The sequence below is a fragment of the Schistocerca piceifrons genome, chromosome 1, assembly GCF_021461385.2.
Source record: "Schistocerca piceifrons isolate TAMUIC-IGC-003096 chromosome 1, iqSchPice1.1, whole genome shotgun sequence".
NCBI lineage: Eukaryota > Metazoa > Arthropoda > Insecta > Orthoptera > Acrididae > Schistocerca > Schistocerca piceifrons.
This window is the reverse complement of record NC_060138.1, coordinates 1,134,066,375-1,134,091,071: the sequence shown is the minus strand read 5'-3', so window position 1 is coordinate 1,134,091,071 and position 24,697 is coordinate 1,134,066,375. Positions and strand designations below refer to the sequence as shown.

At 47.3% G+C, this 24,697-nt stretch overlaps 1 protein-coding gene across 1 annotated transcript in view; it reads left to right on the top strand.

The window, feature by feature from the left end:
- LOC124780516 (probable peroxisomal acyl-coenzyme A oxidase 1) overlaps positions 1–24,697 on the top strand; it is a 105,262-nt gene that overhangs the window by 13,766 nt on the left and 66,799 nt on the right. The window contains exons 2-3 of the mRNA XM_047253785.1: positions 11,395–11,551; positions 11,688–11,856. Of these exons, the coding sequence (XP_047109741.1) occupies positions 11,395–11,551; positions 11,688–11,856 (326 nt within the window). The remainder of the gene's footprint in view (positions 1–11,394; positions 11,552–11,687; positions 11,857–24,697) is intronic.

Below are 24,697 nucleotides of genomic sequence, written 5' to 3'. Positions count from 1 at the left end.
ATAGCTAATTTATTGACTATCCTGCGTAAAAGTACAAGATGCTCCACTAGCTTTCAGAACTATTCTCTGTATGGGGAAGGAGGATTAGGTTGGCGAGGTTAATAAGGAAGGGTAGGTCTCAAGGATGAGAGGAACGAGTCTACCCTCATCTTACAACAGGTCGGACAGCATGCTTGAGACAGATGCTGATGCCTAGCCGCCTCCACAAATATCTATGATGAAAATCAGGCATCAGATGAATCCTGACATGCAGTGAAGAGACCCCAATGCCATTAACATGAATTCCATTTTAAGGATTAACTTGTCCATCTTCTTTGTGGACTATGATACTGCAGCATTTGTACTGCTGTTCATAATGAGGAACTAGATTGATCAGTTATTTATTGTCCGAATTGACACAGAGCTACCAGTTGCACTCCTGTTCTGTTGCAGTCTCGTCATTGTGCCCACAAGCTCTAATTTGTCTGTAGTGATTGTCACCTGGTACTGTTGATCTCACACAACCACTATGAGGCAGAACTTCGCATGCTGACAGCCCTTCTTGCAGTAACATATCAGTACAACCACGGTTGAGCATGAAGTTACTCTGCGATGCGTGTTTATAGACATAGTGTGGCCTACTGAAATGTGCTGAAAATTTGTACACATCGTGTACTTTTATGCCGGTGGCTGTATGCAGCTATTTTCTGTAGTCAAAAGAATACTGAGAAAAGATTTTAGACTAGTCGTGAAGGTGGTCAAAAATCTTTGCTAAGAATTTTATGTCTGAATGACTCTGTGATTGGGGGAATTAGTTCTGTAGGCCAGCAAGAAATTCATTAACAACTTGATTTCATCCATGATGATTCAGAATTTTGACTCCATGAAAGTTTTTGCTGGAAGAAAGTTTCTCGTGTCAGTGTCTTTGGATAAAATATTCTCTGTCTTGTCACACCTGATTTGGGTGTGAGCGTGACCTTTCAATGGCTTCCCCGTTCCTGTCGTAAGAGTCGACTAGAAGGAGTCTCACACTTTCCGGTCCTATAAGTTCAAGTCCCATTTTATGGTTTGACGTGCCACTTCCCAAATTCTACAGAAGTGCGGGCCATATGGGGAAGGACACCTTACGAGGTACATGAGTTATTCATAGTGTCCTTAGATTTGACCTCCTGAACCTCTTGTCACCTGCAATTCAACTATTTGGGCAAGGACACTTTCCTGGGTATGTCATCTTCTTCCATTGTCTCCTGTCCTCTTTCGCCCCCATGACAGTATTGGATTTCTCTGCACCAAATATCTAACACAGTAGCCAGTCCATTGTGCTGGGGCCATCATATACCCATTTAGTGGTAGCCCCCTGACAACACAGGAATTGCACTGCTGATGCCTGAGCTGTAAACTCCCCATGTATGCCAAGGAGTAGATGCCTGTCTTCCTGGGGCACCAGGACTCCCTGCAACGGCCATCATGCCAGGTGGCCTTTGCTGTGGCTGGGTGGCACCCGTGGGGAGAGCCCGTTATCAGAGTGCGTGGCATCAGGGCGGATGACCCGCAATGAAGTGGACTAAGTCATCTCGTGCTGGTGTCTGTACGGCGCCAGCAGAGTCTAAGAAGGGCAAGATTGAGTACAATGCTGACAGATATGATCTAAATCACTTCCCTCTTGCACTACAAGATGGGAGAAACTTAGGGCTACAGAAAGAAGAGAGCCATATTCGCCTTCGTATTTAGTCTGCAGCAGAATGGATGGGGACTCCTTTCTAACTATGAAGCCTCAATTTTTTGTTGAACATCTTGAGGATAAGTTTAGGGAAGTGACAGCGCTGTCCAAGATGAGAAGTGGTGCAGTCTTGATTCAGACAGTATCCCCAGCCGAGTTCCAGGTGTTACTTGCTTGTGACCAGCTGGGTGATATTCCTGTTTCCGTCACTCCCCATAAAAGCCTCAACATGATTGAGGGGATTATTTTCCATAGCGACCTCCTCTTGCAGTCTGACGACGAGTTCCACGCCAGTCTAGAATGGAGGGGTGTTCATTTCATCCGGTGCATTTACAGATGACCCAAAGACAACAGGGTTGCTACCAATGCCTTCATCTTGGCCTTTGAGGGTGATTCATTGCCTGAAAAGGTCAAGGTGATGGTTTATTGCTGTGACATTAAAGCATACGTCCCTCCCCCTATGCGATGCTTTAAGTGCTGGAAATTCAGGCACATGTCTTCCCGCTGCACTTCCAGCACCACATGTCGAGACTGTGGACGTTCACCGCATCCAGATACTCACTGTGCGTCTCCTCCCACTTGTATCAACTGTAGAGAGCAGCACTCCCCCCGCTTGCCAAACTGCACAGTACCCATTTTTGGAGCAAGCCCCCCCCCCCCCCCCCCCAAACGCAGGGGACATCGGTCCCCTCCACCCAGCCAGAGAAGCAACAGCCTCCTCTGGCTACTCTCATGCAGAAGGGGTCCCTTGGGACCCTCTCTCCGAAGGTATCCACTAATGCCACAACACACACGCGCCAGTGGCTAAAGGAGCCAAAAGCTGCTGGACGAAGAGCTTCACGGTCTTCCTCTGTACCTGAAGCTACTTTAGAAAGTCCTCCCAGCAAGCCCCTAAGGAGAAGCGAGAGGGCAAGCAAACAAAGAAGTGTGCTAAGAAAAAGGACCCTCTGGTGGCCCCAACACCACCAGTCCCTAGCAGTTCTGCACCTGCAGATGAGGTGGAGATCTCAGCGTCCCCTGAGGACCTGGATCTCACTGATGCCTCATCCACAAAAGGAATGGATACAAGTACTCAATTGGTGGCAGCAGGTGATCCTGAGGCATAACCTGCCTCCTTGCATGCTTCATGCCTTCCCAACCCCTTGATAACGCCATCCTCCAGTGGAATTGCTGCAGTTTTTTTCCACCGCCTGGCTGAGCTACGGCAACAGTTAAGCTTTCTGCATAGCCCTCCAGGAAACACTATAATAAGTGTCAGGTGGAGTTTGTGTCTATGTCCTGAACTCAGTATGCACTGAACATGTGCCGCTTCAAACCCCTCTTTGAAGCTGTGGCTGTCAGGAAAGGACGACAGAGGAAATAACTGTCTGCAAATTATATCTTCCTCCAGATGGTGCACCGCCCCTGAACACATTGGCTGCACTGATTCATCAACTCCCTAAACCTTTCCCACTTTTGGGAGATTATAACGCCCATAACCCTTTGTAGGGTGGCACTGTGCTTACTGCCTGAGGTAGAGATGTCGAAACTTTCCTGTCTCAACTTGACCTCTGCCTCTTAAATACTGGGGCCCCCACACATTTAATTGTGGCTCATGGCACCCCATCGGTCCACTGGAGAGCTCACAATGACTTGTGTGGTAGTGAGCACTTTCCCATCTTTCTGTCACTCCCCTAGCACCATACCCCAGACATCTACAAAGATGGGCTTTAAACAAGGCAGACCGGGAAGCTTTCACCTCTGCTGTCACCCTTGAATCTCCCCCACACGGTACCATCAATGTGGTAGTTGAGCAGGTCCTAGAACGATCGTTTCTGTGGCGGAAAACATGATCCCTTGTTCTTTAGGGTGTCCCCAGCGAAAGTCAGTACTTTGGTAGCTGCTGAGGCCATTATAGAGCGTTGGTGAGCTCTACAGCAACATAAGCGGCACCCCTTCCTAGAGCACCTAATAGCTTTTAAATGGCTCCATGCCCGTGTTCGCCAACTTATAAAAAGACAGAAACAGGTATGTTGGGAGAGGTACGTCTCGACCATTGGGTGCCATGTGTCACCTTCCCTAGTCTGGACAAAGATCAGACATGTTTGTGGTGTGCGTACCAGACCCTGACAGGTGTTACTGGCGTTTACGTCAATGGTGTGTTATCTACTGAAAAGCTATTGCCGAGCAGTTTGCTGAACACTGTGCTCGAGCCTCCGCCTCAAAGAATTATCCCCCAGCAATTCGCACCCTCAAACGGCAGATGGAAAGGAAATCCCTCTCACTGAACACAGTGAACCCTATACTGCTCCATTTACAGAGTGGGAGCCCCTCACCATCCTTGCACATTGCCCCGACACAGCACCTGGATCAAATTGGATCCACAATCAGATGATAAAACATCTCTTGTCTGACTACAAGTGACGTATCTTTGTCATCTTCAACTGGATCTGGTGTGATGGCATCTTTCCATTGTAATGACAGGAGAACACAATCAATACAGTGCTCAAATCCAGTAAAAACCTGCTTGATGTGGATAGCTATTGACCCATCAGCCTCACCAATGTTCTGTGTAAGCTGTTAGAACGTATGGTAAGTTGGTGGTTGTGTTGGGTCCTGGAGTCATGTGGCCTACTGGCTCCATGCCAGGGCAGTTTCCGCCAGGGTTGCTCTACCATTGACAATCTAGTTTTCCTCGAGTCTGCCATCCGAATGGTCTTTTTCCAGACTCCAACACCTGGTTGCCGTCTTTTCTGATTTACAAAAAGCTTAGGACACAACCTGGCGACATCATATCCTTGCCATATTATATGAGTGGGGTCTCTGGGGCCCGCTCCCAATTTTTATCCAAAATTTCCTGTCGCTTTGTACTTTTCTGTGTCCAAGTCAGTGCATCCCATAGTTCCCCCCATATAAAGGAGAATGGGGTCCCGCATGGCTCTGTACTGAGAGTTTCTCTGTTTTTAGTGGTCATTAATGGTCTAGCAGCAGCTGTCAGCCCATTGGTCCACTTTCTCTGTATGCAGACGACTTCTGCATTTCGTACTGCTCCTCCAGTACTGGTGTTGCTGAGCATAGCCTACAGGAAGCCATCCATAAGGTGCAGTCATGGGTTCTAGCCCACGGCTTCCAGTTTTCAGCCGCAAAGTCATGCACTTCGGTCGGCGTCGTACCATTCATCTGGAACCAGGACTTTACCTTAACGATGATCCGCTCACTGTAGTGGAGACTTATCGATTCTTAGAACTGGTTTTCGATGCCCGATTGACGTGGCTTCCTCATCTTCATCAGCTGAAGCGGAAGTGCTGGCAGCACCTCAATGCCCTCCGCTGCCTGAGCAGCACCAACTGGGGTGCAGATCGCTCTACAGTGCTGGAGCCCTTGTTCGATCCGGCCTTGACTATGGGAGTCTGGTTTATGGTTCGGTGGCACCCTCAGCATTGCATTTACTCGACCCAGTGTACCACTATGGCATTCAACTGGCAACAGGAGCTTTTAGGACGAGTCTGGTGACCAGCATCCTGGTGGAGGCCGGAGTCCCTTCATTGAAGGTTAGGTGTGCACAACTGCTCGCCAGTTACATTACACACATTCATAGTTCCCATGAGCATCCGAATTACTGTCTCCTTTTCCCATCCACGGTGGTTCATCTCCCACATCGGAGGCCCAGGTTAGGGCTTAAGATTGCGGTTCGCGTCCAATCTCTTCTGTCGGAAGTGGAGTCTTTGCCTTTACCACCTATACTCTAGGTCCATTCATGTACACCTACATGGTGTACACCTAGGCCGAAGCTTCACCTAGACCTTTCACATGGTCCTAAGGACTCGGTTAACCCCGCAGCTCTCTGCTGTCATTTCCTCTCGATTCTTGACATGTACAGGGACCATGAAATGGTTTACACTGACGGTTCGATGGCTGATGGTCACATTGGCTTCATGTTTGTTCATGGAGTACATATTGAACAGCACTCCTTGCCAGATGGCTGCAGTGTTTTCACTGCAGAGCTGACGGCCATTTCTCATGCTCTTGAGCACGTCCGCGCATGCCCTGGTGAGTCATTTCTTCTGTGTACTGACTCCTTGAGCAGCCTACAAGCTATCGACCAGTGCTACTCCCGCCATCCTTTGGTAGCGACCATCCAAGAGTCCATCTATGCCCTGGAATGGTCCAGTCGTTCCATGTTTGTGTGGGCCCCAGGCCACGTTGGAATCCCAGGAAATGAACTAGCTGACAGGCTGGTCAAACAGGCTGCACGGAAACCACTGCTGGAGATCGGCATCCCTGTAACTGACCTGTGATCATTGTTACGCCGCAAGGTTTTTCAGATTTGGGAGACGGAATGGCATAATCTCAGTACACACAACAAACTGCGTGCCTATAAGGAGACTACAAATGTGTGGAAGACCTCCATGCAGGTCTCTCGCAGGGAATCTGTGGTTCTCTGCAGGCTCCGCATTGGCCATACATGGCTAATGCATGGTTACCTTCTCCATTGTGAGGACCCACATCGGTGTCACTGTGGCTTACATATGACTGTTGTCCACATCTTTGCTGGACTGCCCACTTTTAGCCACTCTGCAGCAGACTTTTAACCTTCCCAGCACCCTAACTTCGGTGTTGGGCGACAATGCCTCAACAGAAGATTTAGTTTTACGTTTTATTCCTGAGGGCAGTTTTTATTGTACCATCTAAGGATGGATATTTAGCCTTCTCTCTGAGGTTGCCACTCTCCCTCCATTTTAACTCTGTTGCACTTTCTTTGCATTTGTTTGTCTTGGTGGTCGTCTTTTTCTCTACATGTGTTCATCTTGCCTTGTCTTTTTGGGGTGGACATTTTAATGGTTGCAGAGTGGCTGGCTCATCCTCTTTTATTATTGTGATCAGCTAGCCCAGACCATCTGCTCTATGGTTTTAATACCTTCTTCTGCTTTTCCTTGTGGTGTATGTTTTCCCTGTTTTTTGTTCATTCCATTCGTTTTCTTTTTAGGTGTGGTGTTGGATGTTTTTGTACCTTGAACCTTGGTTGTGTCAGGAAAAAGGAACTGATGACCCTGTAGTTTGGTCTCTTTATACCCCAAACCAACCAACCAATCAATGGCTTCCCCAACAGTCACCATCAGGAGCAACTGACTGGTGAAGCTGCTAATGTGGAGGCCTTGTGTAACTAATAGTGGGAATTAAAATCTTGAACTCTTAGGAAACAGAGAATACTTTATACACAGTTTCTTCCTGCTAAAATGGAAAGGTTTTCAACGAAATGCAACTTACCCATTTAAAACATTTTGTAGGCTTTGTGAAATATATCTGGCACTTTGGTTAGAAGTCTGCTCCAAGTGCTGATATTGAAAGTGCTACTGCTTTCTTGGCATGTAAGGAGATCAAAGACTTAGTTGTGAATATGATTAACGTAGTGTGTCAGAATGAATCACATTTCCTATGCCCAGTTTGCAATCCATTTCTGTAACTTTTTATAGACTAAAAGCAACAAAGCTGCTGAAATGAAGTTGTCAGGAAGAGAATGGATGCAGATGTAAACTCAGTGTACCGGAAAAACTGCACGAGTCAAGATTAAGATGGTATGATAATGCGAAACAGATGGAAGGAAACAGGAAAGCGAAGAAATTCCTTGAAATGATTATAAATCGGAAAAGACATTTCAAACAGCCAAGAATCGACTTAGTGAAGAAGGACATTGTGACAAAAGTGGTCTCCTTTGGGATGGGGTTCACGAGGAAGAGCTGTAGAACAATAAAAAAGGTGTAAAAGGCTATTCATCTGCACCCAGGGAACTGGAGCTGTGACATGATGATGATGATGACAATGACGACGAAAAGCATCTATCTATGGATATAATCATTTCACTTGAACTACAAAACCCAGTTTTGTGTATGTCATACAACTTGTGCTATACCTCCAGTGAAGGGAGGAGGGCTTAAACAGTGAAAAATCTGCCATCATCTGGAAGCTCAGCTTAAAAAACCACTACGCTTTACTAGACAGAGCTAGAAACATATATATAATCTGAAACTGGTAAAACATGTTTTTCAGTAAAAACTGGAAACACACATATTTATTATTAAAACATTTTACAAGATATTGCCAGGAAATATCGAGAATTACACAGAAAGCAGTACACCCACACTCTTCCATGGTGATTAGGACGCTAAAGATGCCATCCTGATTGGCTTGATGTAACTGTAACATTTCCACTGCTGCTTCCATTTGGAGGGCTTTTTGAATGGTTGAGAGGAGTTACACAATCCAGTGAGCAGCAGCCTTTGTAGTGTTCAAAATATTGTGCATGATGTTGAAAACTGACCAATAACTGATTTCCACTTTTTCCAAAATGGCTTCAATTGTAGCATGTTAGTCTTTGAACACTAGAACGTCGAATTATGTGCAAGGAGAAGGAGATTTTATGAAATAGTTAGGAAAAACAGAAAACTAATTCTATATTACAAGAAATATTGTGCTGTCATATGGATATTGATCAAAACATTAAGGAAATAAATTTGAATAATGTCTTAAATTAATTACTCAGATAGAAAAATTAAATCTTTATATACAGTAGTTAAAAGATAAAACAGGAATTAAGTTAAAGAATTTGAGAGCTCTCTTATTAAAGAAAACATGTAAATAATCAAATAGCAATCAATAGCTAACACACCTAATAACACATGTTGGAAGTAGCCTAGAAGATAGGCATGCATAACTGAAGGAATAACCCTATAGATGTTAATATAACCTCAAACTTTTCACAAATGTTGCAGTTATCTATCAAACTAACTGTTTGAAAGAGGCTGTGCAAATATACAGTCAGATCTTGATAAGATCTCAAAGAGGTGCAGAGATTGATGGCTTGCTTCAAATGCTGAGAAATGTAAGATTGTACACTTTCCAAAACAAAAATGACTATAATATCAATGACCCACAGTGGGAACTGATCAACTCATACTCATACAAATACTCATAAAATCTGTTTGGTATATAAGCGTCACTTGAAATAGAACACTCGAGCTTTTGATGGTGATCATTGCTGTCATCATCAGGGGAAAAGAGCCACCAATTACTGGGAATGAGATCATTTGCTACTTATGTAGGTGTGATAGCAGTGAGTGAAACTTTCCAGAGAGGACCAATGTGCACAAGTGCAGGAAGGCAAATTGGGCACTCATACGAGCTCTGGCCTACTGTGAAACCAGTGACATCAGTAACAGGAGGAACAGGCACCACATTTGGAAATGTTGCCCCCCCACCCCTTCATCCACAAGCATTCAAATAACCTATCTTTGCTTTTGTTTGACGTCCAAAGTACATCCCTGTGACCTACCAAGTGTACCCCTAGTCCCCATTAAAATTTTGGTTTATTCTAATTTTGGCGACCTCCTTTATGATGAAATCCCAAAATGGCGATGTATAAGCCAAGAAACTCATCTTTTCAAATAGTATTCTTTGTCTGTTTTCCAGGCGACGTTCATTTATGGCCAACTTCTCAAGCTCTTTTTGTTTAATATGTCACAAGTGCTCAGCAACAGTGTGAATAGTTATACAGATGCTGCCACGCAGGGACATCATAACAGAATTACATCACCTTTACCTGTGTGTATCTCTGAGACAGGCTGGGACACTAGTCTCAGTCCATGTGTCTGCAGCACACGTCCTATCTTGCTGCTCATGGCCACACAGTATGAAAGGAATGCAGCTAGCTTGGCTTCTTTTTGCTATTCATGGGGTGTCCTATGTCGGTGGCACGTGAAGTCCCTTGCAGTGTGCCAGTTGATGTAACCATTTTCCCTGACACATGTCTTTAAATGCTGCAATTTAGATGGTAGATGAAACATCTTGGCAGATTAAAACTGTGTGCTGTAGCAATACTCAAACTTGGGACCTTTCCCTTTCATGGGCAAGTGCTCAACTAACTGAATTACCCAAGCATGACTCATAACCCATCCTCACAGCTTTACTTCTGCCAGTACCTTGTCTCCTACTTTCCAAACTTCACAAGAGCTATCCTGTGAAACTTGCAACAGTAGCACTCCTGGAAGAAAGGATATTGCAGAGACATGGCTTAGCCACAGCCTGGGGGATGTTTCCGGTACAAAATTTTCACTCTGCAGCAATGTGTGCACTGATATGAAACTTCCTGGCAGATTAAAACTGTGTGCAGGACCAAAACTATGACTCAGGACCTTTTCCCTGTGTGGGCATGTGCTCTACCAACTGAGCTAACCAAGTACAACTCACAGCCCATCCTCACAACATTACTGTATCCTACCTTGCAACCTTCACTGAAGCTCTCCTGTGGAACTTGCATGTCTCCACAATATCCTTTCTTCCAGGAGTGATAATCTTGCAAGCTTCGCAGGAGAACTTCTGTGAAGTCTGGAAGGTGGGAGTCAAGGTACTGGAGGAAGTAAAGCTGTGAGGGCGGATTGAGAGTCATGCTTAGGTAGCTCAGTTGGTAGAGCACTTGCCTGCGAAAGGCAAAGGTCCTGAGTTTGAGTCTTGGTCTGGCACACAGTTTTAATCTGCCAGGAAGTTTCACATCAGCATACGAGCCATTGCAGAGCAAAATTTTCATTCTGGAAACATCCCCCAGGTTGTGGCTAAGTCACGTCTCTGCGGTATCCTTTCTTCCTGTAGTGCTAGTCTTGGAAGTTTCACAGGAGAGCTACTGTGAAGTTTGGAAGGTAGGTGACAAGGTACTGGCAGTAGTAAAACTGTGAAGATGGGTCATGAGACATGCTTGGGTAGCTCATTGGTAGAGCACTTGCCCACGAAAGGCAAAGGTTCCAAGTTTGAGTTTGTCTGGTACACAGTTTTAATCTGCTGGGCAGTTTCATATCAGTGCACACTCTGCTGCAGAGCAAAAATTTCATTCTACACTGCAGATGATTGTTGTGAGAAATAATCTTGCTCTGCATACTAACATGTTAATTATCACTTTCTCATGTACTGGGTGGTGAAAGCTTGTTTGTGCTCAAGTACTGTTCACTGTGCATTGGTTTTCTCTAATGATGATCCCCAGCCTCCTGCCTTCACTCATCTAAAACATGCAAGAAGGGTAGGTTGCCATTCCCCTCGATCTCAATAGTAAATTTAATATTTGGATGGACACCGTGCATGTGACTGATGAACCACTGCAGTGCATTTGCACCATCAGGTCATATCATTAGGATGTCATCAACATAGCGTAGCAAGCAAGACATGCAGCATCACTGAGTTCAGGCTTGCTTACCATTGTACTCCATGAACTAGTTCACAACAGCTGGAGACAATGGGATACCGTCACTGTGCCTTCTGTCATGTCATAATATTCGTCATGGTACAGGAAGTACATTGTCATAAGGGCATGGCACAAAACTAGACACTCTGAGATGTAAAGTGTTGGCCCTAAAGATTCAGTATGTTTTTACCGGCATACTTTCAGCACGACATCTGACAATATTAGATATCATTAGTGAAATACAACAGTGCATTAGGCATCTCTTGGCAGCTGTGATTTTTAAGTGCAGAAGCTGCCTTATGATGTTTCCTTAATGCTCTCTATACCCACCTTGTTCAGGCTTGGGACTAGCAACAGCAACTACTCAGCTATTCAATCCATTCACTAGGTACTGCTGGTGGAGTTTTGAAAACTATTATTAAAAAGTAAAATATACTTTTTAAGTCTTTGATTTGTTGTGAATCTTATAGGCTTCTGTTTAAACTTGCAGAACAGTTCTTCCTGTCGGATGCAGAACTTAGAGATGACGTTCCTAATGAATATCTGAGCCACAAGGAGAAATTTGAGAATTCTATTAAGAAGGCTTGTGCATTATTCAAGAAAGTAAATGAGTCCAGTGGAGGAGGTGGAAGTGTTGATGGTTACAGGTATGTACTTTAAAATGCTGCAGCTACTTCCAAAAAAAAACAGCATTTACTCTACTTAAATTATATGTAGCAATAAGGACAAAGTTCCATTTTTAATATCTTTCTATTAAATATTACCACTATTTTTCTCTTTTAGGCAAGTTTTGGGTGGTATGCTTGGCAGTGCGGTTCTGAATGATGGAAATCCATTTGCGCTTCACTTTGTCATGTTTATTCCAACAATTATGGGCCAAGGAAATGTGGAACAACAGGCATATTGGGTTGGAAGAGCATGGAGTTGTGACATCATTGGAACATATGCGCAGGTATTTCTTCTGCTAGCTTTGTGCTTTTTGCGTGTACTGTTGTGTAAAAAGAAGCATATGCATAGCAAATATAGTGTACATTGAAAGACATTCTGAAGTTACTAGACGGAAAATTAAGTTTGATATCAACATTCCTTTAATATACATATATATTATTGGTATTTGGATGCTAACCAAGTATGTTAGTGTTTTTTGTTTCATTCCGTCAGTAATATATTTCAATGGAAAGGTAACTTGACACAGTTTTTATGTGTGGAAGTGAAAGGGATGGGGGGAGATGATTACTTTACATGACAGAGGCCACAAATGAGCTCAACGAGTACAGTATTTTTTGACGTACAAATGCAGACAGGTTTTGTGGGTAAAGATTACAAAATTTAATGTCTGAAATACATATATGGGCTTATGCACCATTTTATGTACATTATGCATGTCTTTGAGCATGGCATCACTTTAATATTATGCCAGAGGTATGTACATGTACACAAATAATGTGACTTTGACACCATTTTTACACCAGAGATAAATATCTTTTGTAAATAATGTAACTTGGCATCATTTCTACACCAGAGCTAACTGTTGCCAGTTTTACAAATCATTTTAATACTACACTCTGATTGGTTGGAGAGAGGAAAGGGAGGGCGGTTATAAAATACAATTGAGAGAGAGAGGATTTTGTAAAGGCATTTTATTAGTTGATTGATTAATTTTATTGAGTGATGATGTCACTAATAAGAATGATGACTTTATGTGTATATGTCGAGGTCATTTATGATGTCATGTTTGACCTGCATGATCATGTGATTACCTTGAAGGTCACTTCAAAGTCAGAGTGCACTGTAATTTAAATACAATTGGACTGCAAGGTTCGCAGGAGAGCTTCTGCAAAGTTTGGAAGGTAGGAGACGAGGCTCAGTTGGTAGAGCACTTGCCCGCGAAAGGAAAAGGTCCCGAGTTTGAGTCTCGGTCTGGCACACAGTTTTAATCTGACAGAAAGTTTCACAATTGGACTAGTTGGATTTTTAAAAATTCAATTATTTATTAAAACTACTTTCCAACTGGATGCCTCCTTTGAATACTTTACTGTGATCAGCTGGAGAGATGAGAGATTTTAAATTTCGTACTAACACAATTGGGCTATTTCCACCATTTTGGATTTTTTTGATTCTTTCATTTTTAATACTTTGCTGTGATTGGTTGGAGATAGGGGAGGGGGAGGTGGAATTGGGGTGTGGCTTGCCACCGGTAAGGATGACAGCATCACTTATAAGGCTGATAACATCTCTAGATCAATGACCTTGCTCATCTGACATCACAAATGTAAACAAAGTGAGCCAGAACATACATTGCATTCCCAATAATTACTTTTCACTTAGATGTAAGTTTAAGTAAATGATGAAGTTGTAAATATCAGTTTGCTTTGTACCATGTTAAAATTATGTGCACATATTTTGCCAGCAGATAGATCATTCATAACGACCAACATGTCGTGATTGATATAGTGCATGCTTAGGCTGTTCATGTTGAACCACTTACAACATTGTGTGTGAACTCTGTCATCCTTAGCATGGTTACATCGAGAAGTAGAATAGTGATTGAGTGAACTTATATTTCAGAGATATGAAGGCCCATAGTCCTTTAGCTGGACCACTTCAGGCAGAAGATGAGATGGCTCGTTGGTAAAGCCATCACTGACTCATTTCCCTTAACTTTCTCAAGTGGGTTATTGCCCAGTCTCACATAATTTCCATCTCATCTACCCACCTTGTTCCAGGAAAATATTTTCCCAGCCCAAATATTACAAGTCCATTCACTTACATGTTATCTGTTGGCTGCACTTCACATCCGAGAAAAGTATAAGAAATTTTACCAAGTGCTGTAGTTTATGAACTGAGGTAGCACTTGGGGGGGGTGGGGGTGACAAATTCTCGTCCAACCTTCAAAATTAGATTTTCTGTGGTTTTTTCTAAATCATTTCAGGGATATGCTGATGTCATTACTTGAAACTGTCACAATTGATCTACGTACCCAATATCGAACAATCCAAACTTGTTCTCCATTTCTACTGGCCACATCATCATCACAGGACCTCAGACCACAATCATATTAGTTTTTTAGGAATTGTGTACATTTATAATGGGAAAGCTATTTTGCGAGGAAATGGCTGGTATCTTTCTTCAAGGTGGGTGCTGCATATTAGACTACACATCCTGGGCCCTCAAGGGGCTCACAGCTCTTTTGAAGGTACATGGGTGGCACGCATGAGGCCCTGAACTATTGCAGCCTTTCCCATTCACTTCCCCACACCCACTCTTTCCCTCCTCCCCTCTTTCTCCCATGGTGTTTTCCTCTATGAATACCCAGCTATTCCCTCAGTTTTGCAATTCCTTTCTGCCTTGTTTTTCGATGTTTTCACTTTCCCTTCTTTCCAGCTCTTTCTGTTGCCCCCTGGGGTTTGACCTCCATCCCTAGCATCTCCAGCATTTTCTTCTCCTCTGTCCTTCTCTGCCATAGCCCCGCCCCCTTCTGCACGGTCACCAGAATGTGTCGTCTGCCCACGTGGTGGGGCAGTTAAGTATCTATCAGGCTGAGCCCCCTGGCAACATAGGGCTCACACTTCTGGTACCTGAGCTGTCACTGCCTTATATATGCATAGGAGCTCATCTTTTTGGAGTACTGGAACTCCTACCAATGACTACTGTGCCAGGCAGGGTGGTGCCCACAGAGTGAGCCCTGATCGGAGTGGGTGTTACTTGGGCAGATGCTTAGCACTTGAGAGAGAACCACTCCTGTCTGAAAAGATGGCTACAGAAGAGTGGCCAGAAATGTGGAGCTTAGCAAGAAAGCACCATGTTTCTGGCCGCTCTTCTGTGACCATGTCTTCAGTAGGAACTGTTCTCTCCCTGCTCCTACATTTGCTTCCTCAAAACCCTCCCCTACTCAGCCACCTCCTGGGACTAGGGCCAGACATGCTGGCTTGGGGTGAAACCCTTTCCCCGTTATGTACCCCTGCAGGTCCAGGGGTTAGGATAGGCCTGAGGTATTCCTGCTTGTCGTAAGAGGTGACTAAAAGGAGTCTCTCACGCTTCGGCCTGTATGTGATGGTCCCCTGTCGGGTTTGACCTCCATTTTTTCCAAATTTTCCCAAAGAGCGAGTCAATTGAGGAAGGGTGCCTTACATGGTGCATCGCATCCATCATGCGCTGAGACCTCTCGCATCCTTCGTTGAAGAGGTTCTGCACTTCCACTCATTCTCCAACTGTTGGGTGAGATCACCCTCCTGGGTGCATTTTCGTCCATCCACTGTGCATCATAATTTTCTGTGATGACGATGATAATGGACCTGTTTGCTTGGTTGCACCTGATATCCAGCACAGTAGCCAGTCTGTTGTGGTGGGGCTGCCATGTACCCTGTTGGTTGTAGCCCCCTGACCACACAGGGATCGCTCTGCTGATACCTGCACCATTAACTCCCCACGTGTGCCAAGGAGTAGATGTCCATTACCCTGGGGCATCGGGAATCCTGGCCATGGGCATCCTGCCAGGTGGCCTTTGCTGTGGCTGAGTGTCACCCGTGGAGAGCCCCCCTGGTCGGAGGTGTGGCATCAGGGCAGATGATGCGCGAGGAAGCATACTGTGTCATCACTTGCTGGTGATCACACACCAGGAGTCTCTAAGCTTTCCACGTCTCAGTACACTGCAAGGAAGTATGACCCTAAATCATTCCCCTCCCTGGCCACACCATGGGAGGAACACCAAGCTAAGGATGGCAGCAAACCTTATTTGCATCAGTACCTCGTATGTACAAGAGGTGATGGGGCTCCTTTGTTTCAATGAAGCCTCAGTTTTTCATTGAGCATTTAGAGGATAAGTTTGGGGAGGTGGAGGGCTTGTCCGAAATGTGGCTCCTCCCCACATGGTGCCATCGATGTTTTGGTTGAGCAGGTGGTTTCTGCGGTGAAAAATGTGATCCCTCGTTCTTTGGGGTGCCCCCGGTGAAAGCCGGTACCTCGGTGGTCGCCAGAAGTCACTGAGGCAATTAAAGAGTGTCGGCAAACTCTACAGTGACATAAGCAGCACCCTTCCACAGAGCACCTTATAGCCTTTAAATGGCTCTGGGCCTGTGTTCACCAGGTGAAAACAGGAGTGTTGGGAGAGGTATGTCTCGACCATTGTGTGCCTTACGTCACCTTCCCAAGTCTGGACAAAGGTCAAACAAGTTTTTGGGTACCAGACCCCAATAGGTGCCCCTGGCATTACCATCGATGGCGTGTTATCTACCGACGCAAACACAATTGCCGAGCACTTTGCTGAGCACTATACTCGAGTCTCTGCATTGGAGAATTAACCCCAGCCTTTCACATTCTCAAACGGCGGATGGAAGGGAAAGTCCTTTCGTTCACTACATGCCACAGTGAACCCTATAACTCCCCATTTACAGAATGGGAGCTCCTCAGTGCCCTTGTACATTGCCCCAACACAGCTCCTGCGCCAGATCAGATCCACAGTCAGATGCTTAAACATCTCTCGTCTGACTACAAGTGACAGCTCCTCATCATCTTCAACCGGATCTGGTGCAATGACATCTTTCCATTGCAGAGGTGGGAGAGCACCATCATACCAGTGTTCAAACCTGCCAAAAACCCACTTGATGTGGATAGCTATCAGCCCATCAGCTTCACCAACATTCTTTGTAAGCTGCTAGAACATATGGTGTGTCGGCGGCTAGGTTGGGTCCTGGAGTCAAGTGGCCTACTCGCTCCATGACAGCGTGGTTTCCGCCAGGGTCGCTCTACCACTGATAATCTTGTGTTCCTCGAGTCTGCCATCTGAACAGCCTTTTCCAGACTCCAACACCTGGTTGCCGTCTTTTCTGATTCACGAAAAGCTTAGGACATGACCTGGCAACATCATATCCTTGCCACATTATGTGAGTGGGGTCTCTGGGGCCTGCTCCCAATTTTTATCCAAAATTTCCTGTCGCTTTGTACTTTTCTGTGTCCAAGGTGGTGCCTCCCATAGTCCCCTATATCCAGGAGAACGGCATCCCGCACGGCTCTGTATTGAATGTGTCTCTATTTTTAGTGGCCATTAATGGTCTAGCAGCAGCTGTATGTCCGTCCATCACACCTACTCTCCCCCCTGCGGGTCCGGGGATTAGAATAGGCCCGCGGTATTCCTGCCTGTCGTAAGAGGCGACTAAAAGGAGTCCATCCCCCTCACGGGGGTAGTTCGCGCCTGCGTCCGGAGACGGACGGTTCCACGACCTATCATCGTGGTCCCTTTGGTTTTTTCACTTCTCGTTTCTTCCTTCCTTTTGTTGGTTCCTTTCTTTGCTCTTCTCCACCTCACTGTCTTCCTTACTCTTTCCCTTGCCTTCTCCTTGCCTTCTCATTGCCTTTTTCTCCTTGCCTTCTCATTGCCTTTTTCTCCTTGCCTTCTCATTGCCTTTTTCTCCTTGCCTTCTCATTGCCTTCTTCTCCTTGCCTTCTCATTGCCTTCTTCTCCTTGCCTTCTCATTGCCTCCTTCTCCTTGCTTTCTCATTGCCTTCTTCTCCTTGCCTTCTCTGGTCTCCGCCTCGGCGTTTGAGACAGTCTGTCCTCTTTCTCCCTCTCTCTTCTTTTTCCTCTTCTTCCTTCCTCCCTGTGCGTGTCTGAAGGCCGACCCACGCGTTCGCACGCGTAGCCGGTGACGGGGTAACGCGTAAGTCCCCGCCCTGGGTAGACATGTAAGGCACGCGCGTACCCCCTGGTAAAGGCCAGGCCCGGGGAGGGGTGATTGCCCGAGCTGATACCTTCTGACCATGCCGATTGGTCCCTCCGTCTGTTTCTCGGGAGGTGTGACCTGAGGTGTACACATTCACCTAAGGCGGGAGTGCCCTCTGAGAGGGTCCCCACAAGGAAGGAGCGCGCCATCGGAGACGCTGGCAATCATGGGGGATTCCTCCGCAATGGACTCTACTCCATCTCTTTCGACTTCGACCCAAAAACGGAAACGAGACCAGCCAACAGTGACAAAAGTACTACCGCCTGCCCCACAGTTTCTCGTAGTTTCTCGAACTGAGGACGGAAAGGATTTTTCCTCTGTCAACCCTTTCGTTATTCAGAAGGGTGTCGATGCCATAGCCGGATCTGTCAAATCCTGTACCAGGTTGCGTAACGGCACCTTATTACTAGAAACTGAGAATGCCTTTCAGGCACAAAAACTGCTTCGGGCCACCCTCCTGTACACGTTCCCTGTCCGGGTGGAGGCCCACCGAACTTTGAATTCGTCTCGTGGTGTGGTCTATACTGGCTCCCTCGACGGATTGACTGACGAGGAGCTTCAATCATTCCTCGCTGAGCAGGGTGTGACGGCTGTCCATAGGGTCATGAAAAAGGTCAACAATGACCTTGTACCGACCCGGACAATTTTCTTGACCTTCGATAGTGTTAAGCTGCCATCGCGCATTAAGGCGGGCTACGAGGTTATTTCTGTTCGCCCCTATATCCCGACACCTACGCGCTGCTACCAGTGTCAGCGTTTCAATCACACTCGACAGTCTTGTTCCAATGCGGCTAAATGTGTCACCTGTGGCAGGGATGCCCATGAGGGTGACTGTCCACCTCCGTCTCCTCGTTGTGTGAACTGTCAGGGTGACCATGCAGCATCCTCCCGCGACTGTCCTGTCTATAAGGAAGAACGCTGTATCCAGGAAATTCGGGTCAAAGAGAAAGTGTCCACCTCGGCTGCTCGCAAGCTATTGGCTAGTAGGAAGCCCACGCTGCTCCCAGCGGGGAAATACAGTACTGTCCTCGCCTCTCCTCGGCCTACCCGGGAGGTAGCAACCCAGACATGCGATCTGACCTTCAGCACCACGGTCGTCCGTTCGGCCAGTGCTAAGATCGCGCGGTCGACGTCTCCTCTTCCTCCCATCACCCCACAGACACGAGCACCTTCTTCAGCTTCTGCTAAGACGAAGACACCGAAGTCAGATGCACGGGCCTTCAAGAAGGAACCATCCCGTGCAGACTTCCTCCGTACCTCGACCTCACAGCCTTCGACCGGTACTTCCACTACACGTCCTTCCAAAAAGGCGCATAGGAAGCACAGTTCTCCTTCCCCGCCACGGCGCATTTCTTCTCTTGCGCCACCCAGCGGCTGCCGCCCCAGGCCGTCATCCGTTTCGCCTGGCCGCACCGCTGGTCGCCGTACATCTGGCCGTTCACTGGCGGAGGAAGCTCCCCCTCCCGGCCATCCTCCCGAGATGGCCGATGACCCTATAGACCCAATGGACGATGACTGTCCGCCTACTGATAGCGGCGGCAGTGCTCGCTCGAAGCCAGGCCCTACGCGGCCTTCGAGGTGACCACTTCTCTCATCTTTCTTTTCTTACGATGGCACTTATTCACTGGAATATTCGCAGCATTCGCTCCAACCGAGAGGACTTGAAGTTGCTGCTCCGCTTGCACCGTCCGCTTGTCGTAGCCCTCCAGGAAACGAAGCTACGCCCATGCAATCAAATTGCCTTGGCACACTACACCTCTGTGCGTTTTGACCTACCCCCTGTGGTAGGTATCCCAGCTCATGGAGGGGTTATGTTGCTGGTCCGGGATGATATTTACTACGATCCCATCACGTTGCACACCGGCCTGCAGGCAGTTGCCATCCGCATTACTCTCCCCACTTTTACGTTTTCCTTTTGTACCGTTTACACTCCATCGTCATCTGCCGTTACCAGGGCAGACGTGATGCAACTTATTGCTCAGCTACCTGCACCATTTTTGTTAACTGGAGACTTCAATGCCCACCATCCCCTTTGGGGCTCTCCAGCATCCTGCCCGAGGGGCTCCTTGTTAGCAGACCTTTTCAACCAGCTCGATCTTGTCTGCCTCAATACTGGCGCCCCTACTTTTCTTTCGGACACATCTCACACCTATTCCCATTTAGACCTCTCTATATGTACTCCCCAACTTGCACGCCGGTTTGAGTGGTATGCACTTTCTGATACATATTCGAGCGACCACTTCCCGTGTGTTATCCATCTCCTGCAGCATACCCCCTCTCCGTGCTTCTCTAATTGGACCATCTCCAAGGCAGACTGGGGGCTCTTCTCTTCCAGGGCGACCTTTCAGGATCAAACCTTTACAAGCTGCGATCGTCAGGTCGCACACCTCACGGAAGTCATTCTCGCTGCTGCTGAATATTCCATCCCTCACCCTCCTTCTTCTCCACGTCGCGTACCGGTCCCCTGGTGGACCGCAGCATGTAGAGACGCTTTACGTGCCCGTCGACGTGCTTTACGCACTTTTAAACGCCACCCTACAGTGGCGAATTGTATCAATTATAAACGATTACGTGCTCAGTGTCGTCGTATTATCAAAGAAAGCAAGAAAGCCAGCTGGGCTGCTTTCACAAGCACCTTCAACAGTTTTACTCCGTCTTCTGTTGTCTGGGGTAGCCTGCGCCGGCTATCTGGCACTAAGGTCCACTCCCCAGTTTCTGGCTTGAAGGTCGCGAATGAAGTCCTTGTGGCCCCTGAGGCTGTCTCCAATGCCTTCGGCCGCTTTTTCACCGAGGTTTCGAGCTCCGCTCATTACCACCCTGCCTTCCTCCCCCGCAAACAGGCAGAGGAGGCTAGGCCACCTGACTTCCGCTCCTCGAATTGTGAAAGTTATAATGCCCCATTCACCATGCGGGAACTCGAAACCGCACTTGGCCGATCACGGTCCTCCGCTCCAGGGCCTGATTCTATTCATATTCAGATGCTGAAGAACCTTTCTCCTGCGGGTAAAGGTTTTCTTCTTCGTACATACAATCGCATCTGGATTGAGGGACATGTTCCCGCATGCTGGCGCGAGTCTATTGTTGTCCCGATTCCTAAGCCGGGGAAGGACAAGCACTTGCCCTCCAGTTACCGACCTATCTCGCTTACCAGCTGTGTCTGTAAAGTGATGGAGCGAATGGTTAACTCTCGATTGGTTTGGCTGCTCGAGTCTCGACGCCTACTTACCAATGTACAATGTGGATTTCGTAGGCGCCGCTCTGCTGTTGACCATCTGGTTACCTTGTCGACCTTCATTATGAATAACTTCTTGCGGAAGCGCCCGACCGCGGCTGTGTTCTTTGATTTGGAGAAGGCTTACGACACCTGTTGGAAGGCGGGCATTCTCCGCACCATGCATACATGGGGCCTTCGCGGTCGCCTCCCTCTTTTTATTCGTTCCTTTTTAATGGATCGACAGTTCAGGGTACGTGTGGGTTCTGTCCTGTCCGACACCTTTCGCCAGGAGAATGGGGTGCCACAGGGCTCAGTTTTAAGCGTCGCTCTCTTCGCCATCGCGATCAATCCAATAATGGATTGCCTCCCAGCTGATGTATCAGGCTCCCTTTTCGTGGACGATTTTACCATCTATTGCAGCGCGCAGTGTACACGTGTCCTGGAGTGCTGTCTTCAGCGTTCTCTTGACCGTCTTTACTCCTGGAGTGTCGCCAATGGCTTCCGTTTTTCTGCTGAGAAGACGGTCTGTATTAACTTCTGGCGCTACAAAGAGTTCCTCCCACCGTCCTTACGACTCGGTCCCGTTGCTCTCCCAATCGTGGAGACAACCAAATTTTTAGGCCTTACATTTGACAGGAAACTTAGCTGGTCTCCACATGTGTCATATTTGGCCGCCCGTTGTACCCGTTCTTTAAATGTCCTCCGTGTTCTCAGTGGTCTGTCGTGGGGAGCGGATCGAACCGTCCTACTTCGTCTATATCGGTCGATCGTCCGCTCCAAGCTGGATTATGGGAGCTTCGTATACTCCTCTGCACGGCCATCCATCTTACGCCGCCTCAACTCCATACAACATCGGGGTTTACAACTTGCGATCGGAGCATTTTATACCAGTCCCATAGAGAGTCTTCATGCTGACGCTGGCGAATTGCCACTCACCTACCGGCGCGATCTACTGCTTTGTCGGTATGCCTGTCGGCTACTGTCAATGCCCGACCATCCGTCTTATCGTTCCTTTTTTGACGACTCTCTCGACCGTCAATACGGGTTGTATGTCTCTGCCCTGCTACCCCCTGGAGTTCGCTTTCGTCGCCTCCTTCAACACCTTAATTTTTCACTCCCTGCAATCTTTCGAGTGGGCGAGAGCCGCACGCCACCTTGGCTCCAGGCTCAGGTCCGCATTCACCTCGACCTCAGCTCGCTCCCAAAAGAGGTCACCCCCGGTTCGGTCTACCACTCCCGTTTTTTGGAACTTCGTTCGAAGTTCATCGACATGACTTTCATTTATACAGATGGCTCTAAGACCAATGACGGGGTCGGGTGTTCCTTTATTGTCGGGGCACAAAGTTTCAAATACCGGCTCCATGGCCATTGTTCGGTCTTCACAGCTGAGCTCTTTGCCCTCTACCAGGCTGTTCTTTACATCTGCCGCCACCGACATTCTGCTTATGTCATCTGCTCAGATTCCCTGAGCGCCATCCAGAGCCTCAGTGATCCATACCCGGTTCACCCTTTCGTACACCGGATCCAACGCTCTCTTCAGCAGCTGGTGGACGTCGGTACGCCGGTTAGCTTTATGTGGGTTCCTGGCCATGTCGGTATCCCTGGGAACGAAGCTGCAGATGCCGCGGCCAAGGCTGCGGTCCTCCAGCCTCGGACAGCTTCTTGTTGTGTCCCTTCGTCCGATTTTAGCAGGGTCATTTGTCGGCGCGTTGTGTCGCTGTGGCATGCCGATTGGGCTGCACTTACCGACAACAAGCTTCGGGCCTTAAAACCTCTTCCCGTGGCTTGGACGTCCTCCTCACGCCCTTCTCGGCGGGAGGAGGTCGTTTTAGCAAGGTTAAGAATTGGACACTGCCGGTTCAGCCATCGCCATCTGCTGACGGCTGCGCCGGCGCCGTTCTGCCCATGTGGGCACTTGCTGACGGTTAGACACATTTTAATGTCCTGTCCAGATCTTACCACACTGCGCCTCGATCTTAACCTGCCTAATACTTTAGATGCCATTTTAGCGGATGACCCACGAGCAGCTGCTCGTGTTCTTTGTTTTATCAATTTGACAAACCTCGCTAAGGACATTTGATGATGTTTTTTAATCCTATGCCTGTCAGTCTGTCTTTTATTGTGTTTTCCCTTTTAGTTGTTGTTGTCAACTTGTGCCTCGCGGTGCATTCTTAGAGTAGTCAGGGCGCTAATGACCATTGAAGTTGTGCGCCCGAAAACCACAAAAAAAAAAAAAAAAAAAAACACCTACTCTGTATGCAGATGACTTCTGCGTTTCATACTGCTCCACCAGTGCTGGTGTTGCTCAGCAGCACCTAAAAGGAGCCATCCACAAGGCACATTCATGGGCTCTAGCCAACGGTTTCCAGTTTTCAGCCGCAAAGTCGTGCATTTCTGTCGGTGTCGTACCATTCGTCCGAAACCAGAACTTTACCTTAATGATGATCCACTCACTGTAGTGGAGACATATCGATTCTTAGGACAGGTTTTTGATGCCCACTTGACTTGGCTTCTTCACCTTTGTCAGCTTAAGCAGAAGTTCTGGCAGCAGCTCAATGCTCTACGCTGCCTGAGCAACACCAACTAGGGTACAGATTGCTGTATGCTGCTGCAGCTCTACAGAGCCCTTGTTCAATCCCGCCTTGACTATGGGTGTCTGGTTTACAGTTTGGTAGTGCCCTCAGCATTGTGTTTACTCAACACAGTGCACCACTGTGGCGTTTGACTAGTGATGGGAGCTTTTAGAATGAGTCCGGTGACCAGCATCCTGGTGGAAGCTGGGATCCCTCCATTGAAAGTTAAGCATGCATAACTGCTCGCCAGTTGTGTTGCACATGTTCGTAGTTCTCCTACACATCCGAATTACCATCTCCTTTTCCCACCCATGGCAGTTCATCTCCTGCATAAGTAGCCCAGGTCAGGGCTTATAATTGCAGTTAGCTTCTGATCCCTACGATCTGAACTGGAGTCCTTGCCTTTACCACCTATACTTGAGGTCCATTCATGTACACCTCCATGGTGTACACCCAGGCCGCAACTTCACCTGGATCTAGTACATGGCCCTAAGGACTCAGTTAATCCCGTGGCTCTTCGCTGCCATTTCCTGTTCATTCTTCATGTACCAAGTGCATGAAGTGGTTTGCACTGATGGCTCGATGGCTGATGGTCACGTTGGCTTTGCGTATGTCCATGGAGGACATATTGAACAGCATTCCTTGTTTGATGGCTGCAGTGTTTTCACTGTAGAGCTGGTGGCTATATCTCGTGCTCTTGAGCACATCAATTCGTGCCCTGGGGAGTCGTTTCTTTTGTGTGCTGTCTCCTTGAGTAGCCTAGAAGTTATCGACCACTGCTACCCTCGTCATCCTTTGGTAGCGACCATCCAGGAGTCCATCTGTGCCCTGGTAAGGTCCAGTCGTTCTGTGGTGTTTGTCTGGACCCCAGGTCACTTCAGAATCCGAGGCAACAAACTTGCTGACAGGCTGGCCAAACAGGTTACGTGGAAACTGCATATGGAGATCGGCTTCTCTGAACCTGACTCCTTTTCTGCCCTCGAACAATGTGCACATTCAGTGGTCTTCATCTGGACCCTGGGTCATGTTGGGGTCTCGGGGAATGAACTCGGTTACAGGCTGGCCAAATTGGCTACTGGCAAGCCACCTTTTGAGATTGGTATTCCAGAATCAGACATTTGATTAGTATTAAGCCGTTAAGTTCTAAGGATCAGGAATACAGACTGGCATACTCTGAATTTGCTGAACAAACTACTGTTTGTCGTCTCCGCACCAGCCATACTTTGCTGATTCATGATCATCTCCTCCATCGTGAGGATCTGCCCCACTGTCAATGTGGTGCCCGTT